Source organism: Aegilops tauschii, chromosome 6 (assembly GCF_002575655.3).
Source record: "Aegilops tauschii subsp. strangulata cultivar AL8/78 chromosome 6, Aet v6.0, whole genome shotgun sequence".
NCBI classification, from domain to species: Eukaryota; Viridiplantae; Streptophyta; class Magnoliopsida; order Poales; family Poaceae; genus Aegilops; species Aegilops tauschii.
Genome location: NC_053040.3, coordinates 484510632 through 484526706, shown reverse-complemented (window position 1 = coordinate 484526706; position 16075 = coordinate 484510632). Strand labels below are relative to the sequence as shown.

Here is a 16075-nt window from a genome sequence, read left to right as displayed (position 1 = left end):
ACCCTTATAGTATCCAGTCCAATCCGCTGCGTATACCGTGCATTTCTGGCTGCAGCCTGCAGCGTCCGCCAGATCCGCAAACAGGCAGTCGTGCGGATTTGGAGCCCTTATCACCATGTTTGTACTTATCAGGTTGTTGAATCAAACCATTCTGGAAGCACCGTTTCAGTAATGGCTCTTGTTTAGTATAACTACGGAGTATGTTCTAGATACATTTTTTCGATAAAAAAAGATAGAAGACAAAGCAAAAACCTGCCTGAAATCATCCACTCCCTCTGTCCAGAAATACTTGTCGCACAAATAGATAAAATTGGATGTATCTAGAACTAAAATATGTCTAGATACATCCATTTCATCGATAAGTATTTCCGGACGGAGGAAGTACATGATTAATTCCATGTAGAAGAGACATTCTACACCGGCGTAGAGCGGCCATCGGCGGCAAGCGACGTCCAAACAATGGGCGGCGCACTTTCAAGCAATGGGCAAGCAAGAGAAGCCCCACGGAGCGCTAGAAGGAGAGCCGGTGGATCTTGGGGAGGGCTTGGCAATTTTTTTTATTTTTTTTGCGGGGGGAGGGCTTGGCAATCTGGGATACCGTGATCTCGTCGGGCGGCACGCGTTGAGTGGCATTGTGTTGAATCAGATGCAAAACAAAGTAGTACGTGCACACAGCCCAGAGTAATTTAGTCCTTTCATGTTCTAGAAAATGAAAGAAGAAAAAGGAAAGCAATGAAAATGGGAAATGACATGGCAATCAAAGTGCACAGGGGCTGGGTGGCATTTTTGCGAAGCCAATCTTGACGGTGGCAATTTTGCGAAGCCCAGTATTGAAAGTGCAAACTGCCGATTTTCTCGGTTTTTTTAGGTTCTTTCTTTTAAACAAGATTGTTCTAATGTTAAAAATAAACTTTGAAAATAAAAAATAACATTACCTCGGTACTAGAATATAAGACGTTTCTTAGGCTAAACTAAACTAGCCTATAAAACGGCTTTGATTTTGATACGAAGGGAGTACTATGTAGTAAGTTATACCGAACATCAAAACATAATTGCCCCTACAAATTGGCTTAACTATAAAAAAATTCATTACAAATATTGTTGTTTGAAATTCATTATTTTTATATTGTTCTTTGAGTTTCTAAGCATTACAAATATTATTTCAATAAATAGTAATACTTGGACAAAAATCCTTTAAATTCTCAATAAAATGTTGAAGAACTTGTTTGTTAAGTTGATTGTGTGCCCAATAGGTCGGCGAAGCAGCAACCTCTTTTAGCAAAATGACAAAACCTTTTTTGGAAAAGGAGGTCGAACCCCCGACCTCCGATGACCTGGCTTTATTAGTTCAAGGGATAAAATACAAACATGAACAATAGCCAAACAATAAACACACTTGGTAATTTGATAGTTAAATCGAAGGTTTCTCTTGTAGCTTCACCTTTCACTTGTTATTCATGTGTACAGAAGATCAAACTTGCATAAAACGGAGTAACCTCAAAGATTTTCAAGAGCCATTCACCCCATGATGACCTAAGATCAGGGACTCGGGGACACAACTCATGAAAGACACATTATCAAATTGTTACTTAATCACTTAACTATATGAAAATAAGACCGTTAGATAAAAACAAGCAAATCTATCTAAAATAAGTTGTCCATGTGATATTGAACACCATCACCGGGACACACCGAAGCACAAACGACGATCCACCAAATCAAGAGTCGATAATCCGAGGGACAAAGAAACTAAAGTAGAAATTAGGAATGAAAATAGAGAGCGAAACTTTTCGCTCCATTCCAAAAAATATGTGAATAGAGCGCAAATATGAAGACGGAAATAGACTTTTTATAGAACAAGGAACAATACTGTGGTTGAAGCAGGGGAGGATGGAGTAGGGATGGATAGCAAGACCCCATCCACCCTCTCCTCACCTACCACTTCCCGCCCTCCCCTCCCCCACCTCTGTTCCCACTCATCCCACTCCACCGCCGCCTCTTCCCTTTATGTCGATGAGCACTCCATCGTCTCTACTTCCTTCACCTGATTAATCCGTAGGCGTGCGAAGGCGCGAGGTTCGGATCGGAGAGAGCTCGCCGCAACGACCCATCCCAGGCCCACGACGGCGGGGAGGGCAATGGAGCAGGTGGTTGGGACTAATTCCCTGCCTCGGGCAGTGGACTCACATCTGAATCGACATTAGCTGCAAGGCAACGAATGCCGAGCGGGTGAAAGTTCAGCAGGATGGACAGAGCAATGCCGATGGATGCCATCTATTGGGCCATGGAGGAGGATGAATCATCGCGCGGGAGTACAAGGCGTGGAACTGCACCAATATGCTCTTCCCCTCCACAGGTTTGAGTCTCCATGGTTGGGAGACTTGGATGAGGTTCTATTTCGTGGTTTAGATACATCATCATTCTTCTTCAAATCTTGTGATCCGCTCTCTCGTTTCCGGGAATTTTCCGTTTGGGTTTGGCACTTGGCATATGGGTCTTCCTGGATGAGCTTGTGTGTTGTGTGTATCGCACATGGTCCGGACCGAACCACGTCGGCCTGTCGAAAATCGACCAACTCAGTCACCATTACATTCATGAGTTTCAGAGTTTGCAGTTGGGATCGATGGGATGAGGGGCGATCCCGGGCTTTCCCCGGGAGTCGCCGCCGATGCTACTTCAGCCCGGAAAGAGAGTTTGGGGCGAGCTGAGCGACAAACCTGCCCGCACGAAAATGACGCTCCACTTCCCCCGGAAACAGGGCTCGCGCCGGCGGCTGGTCTGTGCGTGCGGCGCCGACGCCGCCGAAACAGAGAATGTACGGCGCCGCGGGACTCGTGCCGTGGCGTGCGACCTGGGCCTGCCTAGAGCGCTAGGGTGGTTACCAACTCGCCACGTATTGGGCATGAAGGCCCGCAGTCCACAAGCTGCAAAGCCCATAGCTCAAGGTGTATTATGTTCGGGCTACGACAAGTTCATGAAAAGAGATGCCCATGAGAGATCGGCCAATCTAAATTAATTAAATAGTTGAATTTCCATTAAATAGGTTCATTGTTTGACTTCGATGAAAAAAATTTGTTCATGTTAATATGGAGCAATGTCAGGATGACAAATAGTTGATTTTCCATCAAATGGCTTGAAGGGATACTAAGATTTTAGAAATGACAACAAATATTTCATGTGTTGAAGCAAAAAATGGTTCTATTTGCTAATTGTGCAGAGAAACAAGATGTGATTATCTATATTTATATTTATTACTTGCTATCGTGGCATGTTAGTGTTTGTTATTCTAGACGTGGAAAGTGCATATGATGGCCGGGCTCCAGGGTGCCCGGTATTATTTTGCAAAGAAAATACAGTTTATAAATCTTAAGAAATTTGGAAAAGTATACACATAAGCATATACGTGTAGTATATATGTACACAATTCCATGAAGAAACATATATCTTCATATGTGATGTACAAAAAAAAGACAAATACTCCCTCCGTCCTAAAATTCTTGTCTTAGATTTGTCTACATACGGATGTATCTATTCACATTTTAGTGTTAGATACATCTGTATCTAGATAAATCTATGACAAGAATTTTGGGACGGAGGGAGTACATAGATTAAAATGAGCTTTTTCTCTGTTGTATTTTGGGCTAGATTCTTGTCTTTTTCTATATCCTGCAAATAATCGTATCATTTTGATGATTTGCACATACTTAGATAACACATATATGTATTTGTAGAAAAATAATACTCCCTCCGATCCATATTAATTGAACTAAATCTGCATCAATTAATATGGATTGGAGAGAGTAATATTATTCCCTTTTTTCTTTGTAAAACAGTTTCTCTGGAGCTCGTCCTATGAAACGCCGGTCTCATTCTAGACCACCATATTTGTATTTTATTGTGCAATATAGTGTATTCTAACATGTACAAGCTAGAATCTTCCTTTATTTTTTGGACGTATAAGTACAAATATTTTTAATTGCACATCAGCATTGCTCCAGGTACCTTAAGTAACAAAACATTCTCCCTGATACATAACTAAACATTTTTTTATTTTAAATATAAATATTTATTAATGAAAATAAAGTTTTTATCATGTGACTATACTTTTTTGTTTTTATAAACTCTATATTTAAGGTAGTTGTCCTAGGACCAAAAATAAAGTACTAGTAATAAATATTTATAATAATAAAAGTATAAATATAAATATAATTTTTTAATGTTGTTATTTTTAGTAATAAATAACAAAAATAAGGTATATGTTTTTTCATTCTTGTGGTTATGTACATGTCTTTTTTTTTTTGCGGTTGGATATTTATAACTCTGCTGTGCATGTGTTGCACGGGCACTTTGCCAGTGCAACATGATTGAAGATTCGTGCTGATTCTTTTTTTTTTAGCACAGTATTCGTGCTGATTCTGCAGCGTTCCCTGGGACTGGGATGGGAGATTCTGCGCTGCGCTGCGCTGCATCATGATCTTCCAGCCCCGTTTTGGAGCGCTGGATCCTCTCTCTCGCCTGTTTTCCGCCCCAGATTCATTCATTCACACGAAACCGTGGGCTCATTCATCGTCCCTTCCGGCTCCGACAGGTCAGCAGACCCGGCACGCACGGCGACAACCCAACCCACTGGCCGGAGTTGGCGGAAGAAAACGGCATGCAACGTCGACCTCCGGCTCTCCGCCAGCCGTACCGGAGGGAAGGGTCGGCACTCCTCCATCCTTATCCGGTGCCACGTGACCGGGCCCCACGGGAATCCCGCCGGCCACTCCCCGACCGCCACGCCGGCCGCCGGGTCCCGCTCCGGCGGGCCACTGTTCCGAGGGGAAGCACCGCGTGGCCGGGAAACTCCACGTCAATCCACATCCGAGGACCAGAGATTCCGGGCGGGGACAAAAAACGCCCAGATCCAACTTGTCATCACATTCAGAGTTAGGTGCACATCCAGATCCATCACCCCAGCCTCCATGAATTACCACCCCAGCCCAGGGGTTAAAACTTAAAACGCCATGATCAACCACCCAGCTTCTGCCACTCTTTCTCCCAAGGAATTCACTGCCATGATTCTACCAACCTTGGCTGAAGCTCACTGATCACACAGAGATATACTCCTAGATATTTTATCTGTCAGCACACTCATCGGTCGTCAAGTCAAAGTGGGATCTCACTTCTCAGCAGCACCAGTCACTCACCCGCTGGTGGGCCAGCGAGCTCTTGCCTCCCATGCAAGCATGCCAATCCAGCTCAGGTCACTGACAATGGACATGGAACGATCCCAGCACCTCCAGCTTCACTCCCTATAAATGGAGCCCTCCTGCCAGGATCTGCAAGAGAACACAGTTAGACAACATCCACACAAGAGAAGGAAACTGTAAGCGGTGAAGAGTAGCATCCATGGCGTGCATCAATACCTTGCAGAGCTGCTCCATGTTCAAAGGGGCCAAGGCTGAGGCCAGGAGGGGCAGAGCCAGCGGCGGCGGGAGCTTCGGGTGCCGGGCGTCCACGTTCATGGATGGGAGCGGGCTCCGGCTCGGGCTCGACGAGAACCCCGACGCCATCATCTCCGGCGAGTGGCCCGAGAACTTCTCCCTCCTCAGCTACGACGACCTCCGCGCATACCTCCAGTCCCAGCAGCAGCAGCAACAACAGCCACCTTCCCATGCCGGCGATCAGGTGCTTCTTCTTGCTGATCTTGTAGTCTCTCTCCATCTCCTATCTTGATGCTTCCTCTGCCTGCTGATCTTGTAGTCTCTGTCATCTCCTCTCTTGATGCCTCTTCTTCTTCTTGACCCCTTGCTTGACTTTGTACTTGGTTGGCTGGTTGCAGCAGCGGGGGCCGCTCCTGCGCGAGGCCATGTCGACGCCCGTGCTGATGGTCACAGCGGAGCAGGCGCTGGTGGAGGTTGAAGGCCAATTTCAGCTCGTGTCAGGCCTCCCGGTTGTCGACAGCGCTCGCAGATGCATCGGGGTCGTCGTCAAGAGCGATCGCGTGAGGGCTTCACATGGGGTCAGCTCAGCTCCTCCCCCTTCTCTCTTCATCTGTTTTACACGCAACTCTTGCCGCCTTTCGGGTCCGGCAGACGACGAAGAAGAAAAAGACAGAAAAAGAAAACACACCCCACCCACATATACAAGTTGCTACCTCAGTATCACCATCTTGTGTTAGCTAATCTAGTTGCTATTTGTTGCAACAGTCGAAGACGAAGATTGCAGATGTGATGACATCTCCAGCAATCACGCTATCATGCGATAAAACAGTGACCGGTAATTGTTGTTTCCACTCATCATTTATTTTCATATTTGTTTCCAGTTAATTTAACAGTACGCAATCGTGTGATGCCAACAGATGCCGCAGCTCTGATGCTCAGGAAGAAGATCCACAGATTACCGATAGTAAACCAGGACAATCAAGTAATAGGTGAGTAACAGAAAACACGACAAAACCGGCAGTAAAGGACTTATATATACTACTCCCCCCGTCCCATAATATAAGAGCGTTTTTTACACTAATGTAGTGTCAAAACGCTCTTGTATTATGGGACGGAGGGAGTAGATCTGTATCATCCCCTTAACATCGACTATTGTTTGGAGTATGTTTCAAGCTTAACAGGATATTCTAAACACTGCTAACAGGTATAGTTACCCGCGATGACGTTCTTCGCGCGTTGGAGGCCATGCTGAAGTTTTAGAGATGCAGGAGTCCATGCCCGGTACTTGTGGATTTTGTAAATATGTGTGTCCGCGGTACTTTTGAGTAGCAGGCAGATCTATAGTCTGTAAAAGTGTTGTAGCCTGTATCGCAAAAATAAGCCTGGGAACTTTTAGGAGAGCTTTTCCTTGTAAAGAAGCATGCCCGGAAGCTTCTGCTCTGTTATGTACCGTATCTGGTATCTGCGCATGAAAAATGTTTCCATGAGCAATGACTTCCACATTCCACAGTAAGATTAACTAAAAATCATAATAATGTTTCAGAAGAATGGAGGCAATATGCTTTTAAAAAGGACTTGCCTAAATTGATCATGAAATTTAATTACGTGCAGCCACGCGTGTTCATAGACAATGATGGTATAGCATATGGTTTCCAGAAGCAGTACAATAGTTTTATCACCAAAGATGTATAGCACGGTGTAACTTACTAAATAAAATATACGACTTCATGATTAACAACGAGAAGTGCAAACGAAGTTCCTTTGTCCTAGACACTCAACAGACGAGGACTATATGCCTTTGGGCACTTCATTTTTCGAAGAAAAAACAGTGCCTTTATTTATTGGACATACAACATCTTTGAGCACTTCAGGTAAATGAGTGTGCCATACGAAAACTACAGCAGGACAATGAAAAAGAAAGGAGGGGAAAAGGCCAATGAATGCCCATACCAGGGAATATAACCAATTCAAATGTGAAGGAACTATAACTATTTAAATTTCCAAGTAGAACTGAGATGAGAACGTACTCATTATGTATCTCATTGCAATCTGAGCATCAAAAATGATAAATCACACTTGACTTGTCGACACCTCTACTTGTTGACCTTCTCCGGATGCAGTAGAACTTGTGCTTCCTTCTGAATCGGAAACGATTTTCATCTCTAAGTTTGGAATTACAGGTGGCTTTATCCTCCGAGTAACAGTCATGTTCAGTCCCTTAGTTGTGTGAATCGTTGCTCCAGTTGTCATCTCGACCTACAATAGAGCTATGATAAATATATTTTATCAGCTATGATGAATCAGAAAGCTGGTGGGAAACATACCGGAGGTGCTCCTGGAGCCATCTGAAAATCAAATCGCTTGACAAGCATTGCTGTTGCCACCACAGTCTGCACAGAAATTGCAGAAAGTCAGTGACTCTCCCAATAGTCGCGGAACAAATGACTGTGTGGGCAGTGCATCCTCGTGGCACCGGAGAAAAAAAAAGTCTCATATCCCAAGAAGCAGAAAGAAAGAAGGCCTTAACACAACTAAACCAAATTACTAATTACCAGCAAAGTTCATGAAATCGCAAAATGCTATTTCAATATTATCAGCTGAAACCCCAAATAATCAAAATGGATTACCTCAAAAGTAGCAAACATATCACCTACACATTTCCTTGGCCCACCACCAAATGGCAAGTAACTGAAAATTCAACAAGATTATAATACAAGTGAGTTATAACTTAAAGCAAGTTTGTTAGGCATTAACTAAACAGTGTAGCAAGCAGATGCCACCACTATTCTTAAGAAGGAAAGCAACCACAATCACACAATGGATCTCTAAGAGTTTGACAGTGGCAACTAGGACCACAACGTTATAATGGTGCTGATGTATGTAACAGAACGTAGCGACACAGAGAAGCAAAAGCCTAAAAAACACAAGAACGTAACTGTATTGCATATTTATTTATCTATTACTAATTTCGAGATTCAATGGTATGCTTAGAAGGCGGCTTTTATCTACTAAATGGTGACTCGTCACTTCTTTATCAACCAATATGCCATTGCACAAACCCACCGTAATATTTCAAATTGTTAGATTAATCACAGCTGAAGATACCACATAGTCCATACTCTTAGAAATGTAAACATTGAGCATTATAATTTATCACCCGTAACACTGAACAATATATATAACCCATTAATATATTTCCCATTAAGGCAATATCCAATCTATAAAAAGTTACAATTTCTAATACTTTTTTCTTTATAATATCCTGTGTTTATTGGAAGAATCTTTTCTAGGACACTCATAAAGCAACAACAGTCATAAAAAACTGCAACAGAGGATTTAAGTGTGATGGCTTCTTGCTTTTGGTAAAATCTTAAGGTGAAAAATAATTGCTGCCTTGTTTGATCAGAAGTGTTATTTCCTGTTGCTCATTGGAGTAGCATTTTAATATTCATCTCATTTATCTTTGCATCATGTTCACCCTTAATAAGATCCACCTAACTATATTCCATGTTACTGTCCAAATACCTTCTGCAAATCATAGGGTTGTGGCTATGTACTAGTGTGCCACTACTATAGAAAAGTAAATATAGTATTGGGCATCGACACGGTCTCCTGTACATATATTTGACCCATTTTTATAACTATATGTTAATAAAATACATATTAACTTGGAAGCACTTTGGACGATGAATCTACTAATATCAATTGCAAATGACAAATAGAAATAATTTCATAACTATCAGTGGCTGAAAAGTTTGACTACAGCAATCCGAGGACATCTGTTTTGGAGCTGCGTAATATGTCAGAATAAGTAGTTAGTTATCTTAATATATATAAGAGTCACAGGTGGCAGCTTCATCATAGTAGAAAATAAAAATCAACAGGATTGTGTATTCGATGACCAACTTTGATCATTCACTCATTTGATCTAAAGGTTTTTTTTTTCTGACACATTCTCTAAAAATAAATCTTCTGATAAGAAGAAATATAGCTATAATGAGCAATTAAGCATATTCAAACTTTTAAAGGTTAATTCTGGCAACAGAAAGTAGAAACAACTAATGAACTTGATAACCAGAGTGACACATGGTTTACCCAAAAGCATTTTATTACAGTAATAGGGATGGAACCTGAATTTTTGGTTTGTCTCGTTTGGATTCGGTCCGTCCAAAGGCCACCTTTCTGGATTGAAAACATCTGCGTCATCCCAATGCTTTGGGCAGCGATGAAGGTTCCAGATGGATATAAAAATGTCTTCTCCCCTTGAAAAGAACAACATATATTTTCAGAACTATGAAAAGTTTAGCTTTCCATGGAAATCAGTATCACACATATAAATACCCAACAGCAACAACTAAGCAAATATGGCTACCAGCAACAGCATAAGGACAAAGCAGAAAACAGAATCGGTTGAGTAAAATAGTCGGCACAAGATTGGGAAAATGCTGGAACATCCTTAATACCCTATGCTAATATATTACTCGCACAAGTATTTAAGGGAAAAGGATGTGGAAAAGCCCAAATAAGACAAAAAGAGTAGAACTCCCATGGTAATCAAGGTGGTTTTGTGACAAACTAATAAACAGCCCTTACTCCTTACACTTGACTAGTACTAAGCTGACCTTTTCTTTAGTGACTTGACAGATGGAATTCTGCTGGAAAATACTTACTTGCCGATAGGGTACTCCCCTAGCATATCATCCTCAAGGGAGCGGCGAATTAAAACTGGCGGCTGTGGATATAGTCTCAAAGACTGCAACAACAGCAATGCTATCATTCAGTGACGAAACTCATTATGTGTCAAGGTAACACTTTTTGGTACTTACTTCATTAATAACTCGAGTAGTATACTTAAGTTTCTTCACATCATCAATTGTTGGTAAACCATCTCCTAGAACAGCATCAGCCTGTGAATAATTGAGCAAAGAAAAGTCAGTTGGCATTTGTACGATTCAGAAGTGTACCTCCATGGAAAACCCGCATTAAGGATAGAAGTTGAGTCTACCTCAGCTTGGAGCTTGGACATCACGTTTGGATACTGCAAGTTAGCAATAGAAAATAAAGTAAGAATAAGTAAACATATTGATGGTTTAATGAATATGAAGATGAACAACGCGGTATCATTTGACATTGCTATACTACGACAGCATTGAATTTTGAGTTATTTGTAGTATCGCACCTTAGATAGAAGATAAAATGTCCATGTCAAGACTGCTGCAGAGGTCTCATGGCCAGCTATGAGCATTGTCATCAGATCATCACGTAGCTGCTTGCTGGACACCTAGTGTAGATGGATTGAACAATAAAGCAATGTGAATATCAGAATATTCAAATATCTAAAAGACTTTGTAAGTGCAGCTCTGTCATACATCATCTCCAGACGCCAATAGAAAGTGAAGAATACTAGGATCTTTCTCATTCATGTATTCCTCGTGAAACTGCAAATCTTCTTCATCTACCATCCTCTGCAGTAATTGTCCAGTGTCATGATTTTTCTAAACACAATAATTTCTACTCGTATTTACTAATGTCAAAGTATAAGAGAAGGCTTACCTTGCATGTAGCAATTAGTTCATCGAGAATATTATTTATCAGTGCAAGCGCTTCATTAACCTTCCTCTGCCGAGGGGAGATGTCTTTCCATATGGGTATTTCCCAAGTTGGAATAGGAGATGTACTCCGCATTTCCGCTTCCCGTAATGTTACATACACAGCCTGATGATGAACCAGCAAACCGAATAAGTAAAGTCGACAGAAAACATAAGCAAATGAACTTTCATAATGTACTCAGGAATACGACAAAATCTGAGCAATAACCTCAACTATTCCATTATCATAGGATAATGAATCAAAATCATAATTGAACACTGCCTTCCCGATGACATCCAGCGTTAGTCGAGAGAAGAGAGATTCCATCTCCACATCCTCCCCGTCGGATGCCGCCTTGTCCAGCTTCTGGCAAAGCCGGTCTGAAGCGTTTCCAAAGAGACCTATCATCGCTGTCACGTACTGCCGAACACAATATTCAAGTGAGTAAAAGTGTAAAACCACACTAGAAAGGAAGCAATACACACAAAAATTTGATTGCGAGTAGGAAGCAAGAACCTTCTGATGCAATGCTGGTACAATGGCACGCCGTCGAACACGCCAGACCTCCCCATCGGCCGGGATCAGACCTGTGCCCATCACAAACTCCAATATTTCCGCAAGGATACCCTGCACCCACCACATGATCAAACAAGGACTGAATCAAACAGGCATTCTACTGATTTCTGAAGCCTTCTGAAACATTTCTCTACTGATTTCTGAAGCCTTCTGAAACATTTCTGTGCTGTTTGAAAATGAGTAGAACCAAATTAAGAACCAAACCTTGGAATAAGCCTTGGAGTTGTCCCTCAGGATATGCTTAGCTACATCCGGATCAGAGACGATGAGGAAAGACTGGATGAAGAAGATGAAAAGAAAGGTGCAGAGCATTAGCAACATGGCATGGTTTAATAGGACTGCAATTTTGGGGGCAATTCGATGGATGACTCGCTGACCTTGGGCCCGAAGTTGAGGCGGAAGACGCCGCCGTAGGTGAGGAAGAGGTCGTAGAGCGGCAGGAAGAAGGCCTCCCCGGCGACGGACGCCAGCGACCCGACCGCCTGCGGCAGCTCCGGGCCCCTGCGCTCGCCGCCCGCTACCTTGGTGAGCAGCCCGGCCGCGAGCTCCCCCGGCGGGCCGAGCTTGGCGAGCCTCGCCGCGACGGGCGCGAGCCATCTGGACAGAACAATTCAAGCACCGCGCCTGATCCAATCAGCACCGGAGCTGCACGAGGAGAAAGAAATGCGCGGAGAGGATAAGGGATTGGCCGGGGAAGTGACTGACCCGGGGCCCTGGGCGGTGAACTCGCCGGAGGAAATGCGGGCGGTGAGCTCGGCCCGGCGCTTCTCAAGAACCTTGTCGGGCCCGTCACCGCCGGACGCGGAGCAGCGGAGGAGCGGGCTATTACGCCGGCTGGCTGCCGGAGCGAGGCGGAGCCGGCCCTGGCCGGAGCCGAGGTACCGGGGCGGCGGGGTGGAGGACGCGTTGCAGCTGCCGGCGGTGGTGGCCATGGCGGGCGTTGCCGCGGCGCCGGCGGCGCAGCAGGGGTGCAGCGGCAGCGGCATGGGCGGACGCTGCCGCTGTGGCGGGGCAGGGGGGAGAGGGAGAGGGGATGAGGTGAGGTGCGTGCGCGCGTGCGTGGAGAGCGGAGAGTGGAGAGAAGAGGAGGGGGGACGTGGGGTTGGGTGCTCCGTCTGTTGTTGTTGCTAACGGATACGAGGCGACGACGACGACGACGGCGACTCGCCGGATTTTGGAGGCTGCCGTAACGGAATCTGTCGCCCGGGGGTTGGAGGCATCTCTCCACGGTATCTATTTCTCCGCTACCATACCGTAGTACAAACAAAATCCACACAACATGTGAGAAAAAAGACATAGAATAAAATCCACACAGGAGAGGCTTTCTTCGTATTATTAATATATATTATATTCTTCCTCGATTCTGAGCAAGTCCTGCCATCCACTTGCCACCTCCTCTAGGCATACAAGGGTGTATGGTGCGTCGACGAGCAAAGTCCAGGAGAAGTTGTGGTCTTCGGAGGTGCCCGACATTGGTCGTGATGCGGTGTTGTTCTCAGTTAGGCCAGACTATTTGCTTGTAGTTTTGTTTGGTCATCGATGGCTGTCAGTGGACTTGCCCGGGTGTGGTGTGGTGTTCTTGCTATGCTCGTTGTTCGTAGCGAGTGTTAATGTTCTTACAATTCAAATTTCGCTTTCTATAAAGCTATGATACACATAGGCGTACTCTCGAAAAAAATTATTAATATATTCTTCTGAGCTTCCACCTATTAATATTTTTGAAAAAAGATCCAAATCTATTATGTATAAAAGTTCATCATCAAAAGTAACTTTTAGTATTTCTAGTGTTCGTTGTACTTCCATGATTGAAGGTGAATAGATCGATATTTTCCCGCAAAAAGAGTACAAAATCACCTCAAACATAATACTCCCTCCTATCCTGAAAATTCAAAAATGTGTTACATCCGGAACTTTTTTTAGAAATGAGGTTTGTGTCTGATTTTAAATTAATGAAGCCCTTACAACCAACATGACAACACAACACAAAAGCACAAAGCAAAAGAAAGAGCTTCTTCAAGATACTGAAGCCCTCAGACATGTCGAAGGACCGATGCTGCAAATGAAGCCGGCTCGAGAACGAGATCAACCGACAGAGGTGGCTATGCCAATGCCATCGCCTGGGCGCCCAACAGACCAGCGCCGTTCCATCGCCAGAAGGAGCCCCCAGCTCCTCGACCCGGCTCGAGAGGCACCGCATCATCAGGCGATGGAGAGTTCAACACCCTAGAACGCGGATGGAGACAAGGCCCAAGACAACAAAGGGAGGTCTTCGAGCACAACTACCTCGCTGAACCTAGCTCCGCATGAGAGCACCACCGTCGAGGCAGGATCCAACACACGACGAGAAGAAGCAGCCATTCATGAAACTCACCCCAGCAACAAGCAACCTAGGCCCTTGCTCATGAGACAAAGCCTCCAAGGAGGACACGACGCCACAATTTTGCCGTCATCTGGTCTAGAACCAGCTAGACCAATGGTTTTCACACAGGGCCCATGGTGAATGGGTCACCCATGATGACACCTCTACGGAGGAAAATGACACACAACAGTTTCACTATCACCGACACTGACACTGTCGGGCAGCTCTTTTGCTTGGGACTCAACCCCCAACAACCATGGTCGGCTAAGGAAAGTTGCACACAACGCCCGAAACAGGCCTGGTGGCAGCGAAGACCACACCCGCATGATGGACACCCCCGGAATGAGCCACCTCGCCGCCCACACGGCCGAGGCAACACGAGAGCACCCCGCGCAGCAACACACGCCGGAATGGTGTCGCCGTGCCCACCGTCCGAAGTTGTGGCTCCAGTAACCGAGGGGATCAACCCTCACCTACCGATCTGGTATGTAGGGGGGCGGGATCTGGTCTGCTATGCCGGTCAGGGAGAGGAAGAACGCCTGAGGGGCAGGGAAGGGGAGAAGGAGATGGAGGGAGCGCCCTGCTGCCACCGCAGACGGCAGTCACCTCGTAGGTCGCAGGGATGCGAGGGAGTGTTGAAATCTAGCGAGCAATGTTAAAAAAATACACATCCTGAAAATTGCACACATGTTCAAATTTTAATTTTACTGTTCATCCAGGAGCCTGTGAGCTCCAACTCCCGTACTCCATGTCCCTTTTTATGGGCATCTTTTTGTAATCGGAAGAAGAAGATACTGCATGGGTAAAGACAAATGATTTTGCAGGTTAGACAAAGTAGCCGATGGCAACTACGAGGTACTCCTAGCTGACAAAAATCGTTGGTGGTAAAGGTAAGCCAACAGAAAGGCTTAAATGAGTACTTTGCGTTTGGCCTTTCCTGATACTACTACTAGACACGTGGCAGTACTACCGTTTAACTAAGAGAGCATCCCGCTGGCAGAAGTTGGGCACGGCTGCGAGGATAACATTGAACTGCATTCCCGGAGGACATATTATTCAGAGTTGCACAAAGTTTTGATCATAAAAACACAATCCCAATCGTGAAACCTCAGCACCTAAGCTGAGGTGGCCAGTTGCAGCCGGCTTGAAACCACGAACAGCTCACTGATAAACCACGAAAATTCTTATGCTCAAGCTTGGGCGTAGCAGCAACTCGTCGCCTTTTTTTTTTCTCGTGATGAAGATCCACTTACAAATATCGTAAACAATATTTTACTAATTTATATGAAAATTAGGCTCAAATTTTGACTGCTCACACAGATATAATGGTTAGATACGGTTTGTAACTAGTTGGTCGGTTAAAAGTTGGTGTACTTCATGGTTCTAAAGAAGTTGGTGTATATGATGATCCCCTAGTTATGTTGTGTGGATGCACTAAGCACATTTTTAAATGTTTCTATGATCTATTTTTTTTGTCAGTAAGCTTGTTTCTTGATCATGTCTCATCCAGGGTTTTAGATAATTCTGACATGTTAAGCAGCCCCATCCATATCTTGGGTTCTGATCCCTCTTCTGCAATTTGTTTCCCCTTCAATTTTTTGATCTTATGACTTTCTTCATCTTCATCCATCTTTCCCCGGTTGTTACCGGTGGCGGCTAGGGAACGGGTGCTCTCGATGGCGTGGGGAAGAAGAGGTTGGCGTGGGGGACGGAGCTAATAATTTTCTTTTTTTTTTCTTTCATATCCATTGATTCATTATCTAATGAACCAAATTCAATGTGACCGAAGCATAAGAAAATTTCAGATACCTGACATATATAGATGCTCGAAAAGAAAAATGAAGAATAGCACCAATCCCTTAAACTAGCCACAGTTGTATAGCTAGTTTTTGTGGAGAATGGCGTTTTGGTTCTCGGCCTCCATGGAAGCCGATTTTTTGAAAAAAAAAATTAAAGAAAAAATTGGTACAAGTAAATAAGGATGTGAGGCGTATGTGTGTAAAATTTCGGGATGAAATACGTTGAAATGCGACCTGTATAAAAAAGACAAATTCATGGTCTGAGAGGATGAATAGTATCATGTGTTAAAAAACTTTAGATTTGTCTTTTTTTGCACGGTCCTCAT

At 44.2% G+C, this 16075-nt stretch overlaps 2 protein-coding genes across 2 annotated transcripts; one reads left to right on the top strand and one right to left on the bottom strand.

Moving 5' to 3' along the window:
- The first annotated feature begins 1928 nt into the window (after nucleotides 1–1928).
- Nucleotides 1929–6917, top strand: LOC109779886 (uncharacterized). Its single transcript, XM_020338497.3, has 6 exons — nucleotides 1929–2356; nucleotides 4402–5670; nucleotides 5825–6004; nucleotides 6192–6261; nucleotides 6344–6415; nucleotides 6631–6917. Exons 2-6 carry the CDS (start codon nucleotides 5392–5394, stop codon nucleotides 6684–6686), a joined length of 657 nt encoding a protein of 218 aa, XP_020194086.1. The 5' UTR covers nucleotides 1929–2356; nucleotides 4402–5391; the 3' UTR covers nucleotides 6687–6917.
- LOC109779885 (protein LUTEIN DEFICIENT 5, chloroplastic) lies at nucleotides 6365–12796 on the bottom strand. Its single transcript, XM_020338496.4, has 16 exons — nucleotides 12297–12796; nucleotides 11969–12188; nucleotides 11796–11867; nucleotides 11532–11642; nucleotides 11244–11435; nucleotides 10980–11141; nucleotides 10796–10891; nucleotides 10606–10707; nucleotides 10432–10464; nucleotides 10253–10333; nucleotides 10097–10179; nucleotides 9557–9688; nucleotides 8054–8114; nucleotides 7751–7816; nucleotides 7454–7682; nucleotides 6365–6888 (listed from the first exon to the last, which is right to left on the bottom strand). Exons 1-15 carry the CDS (start codon nucleotides 12575–12577, stop codon nucleotides 7497–7499), a joined length of 1878 nt encoding a protein of 625 aa, XP_020194085.1. The 5' UTR covers nucleotides 12578–12796; the 3' UTR covers nucleotides 6365–6888; nucleotides 7454–7496.
- Nucleotides 12797–16075: the final 3279 nt, after the last annotated feature.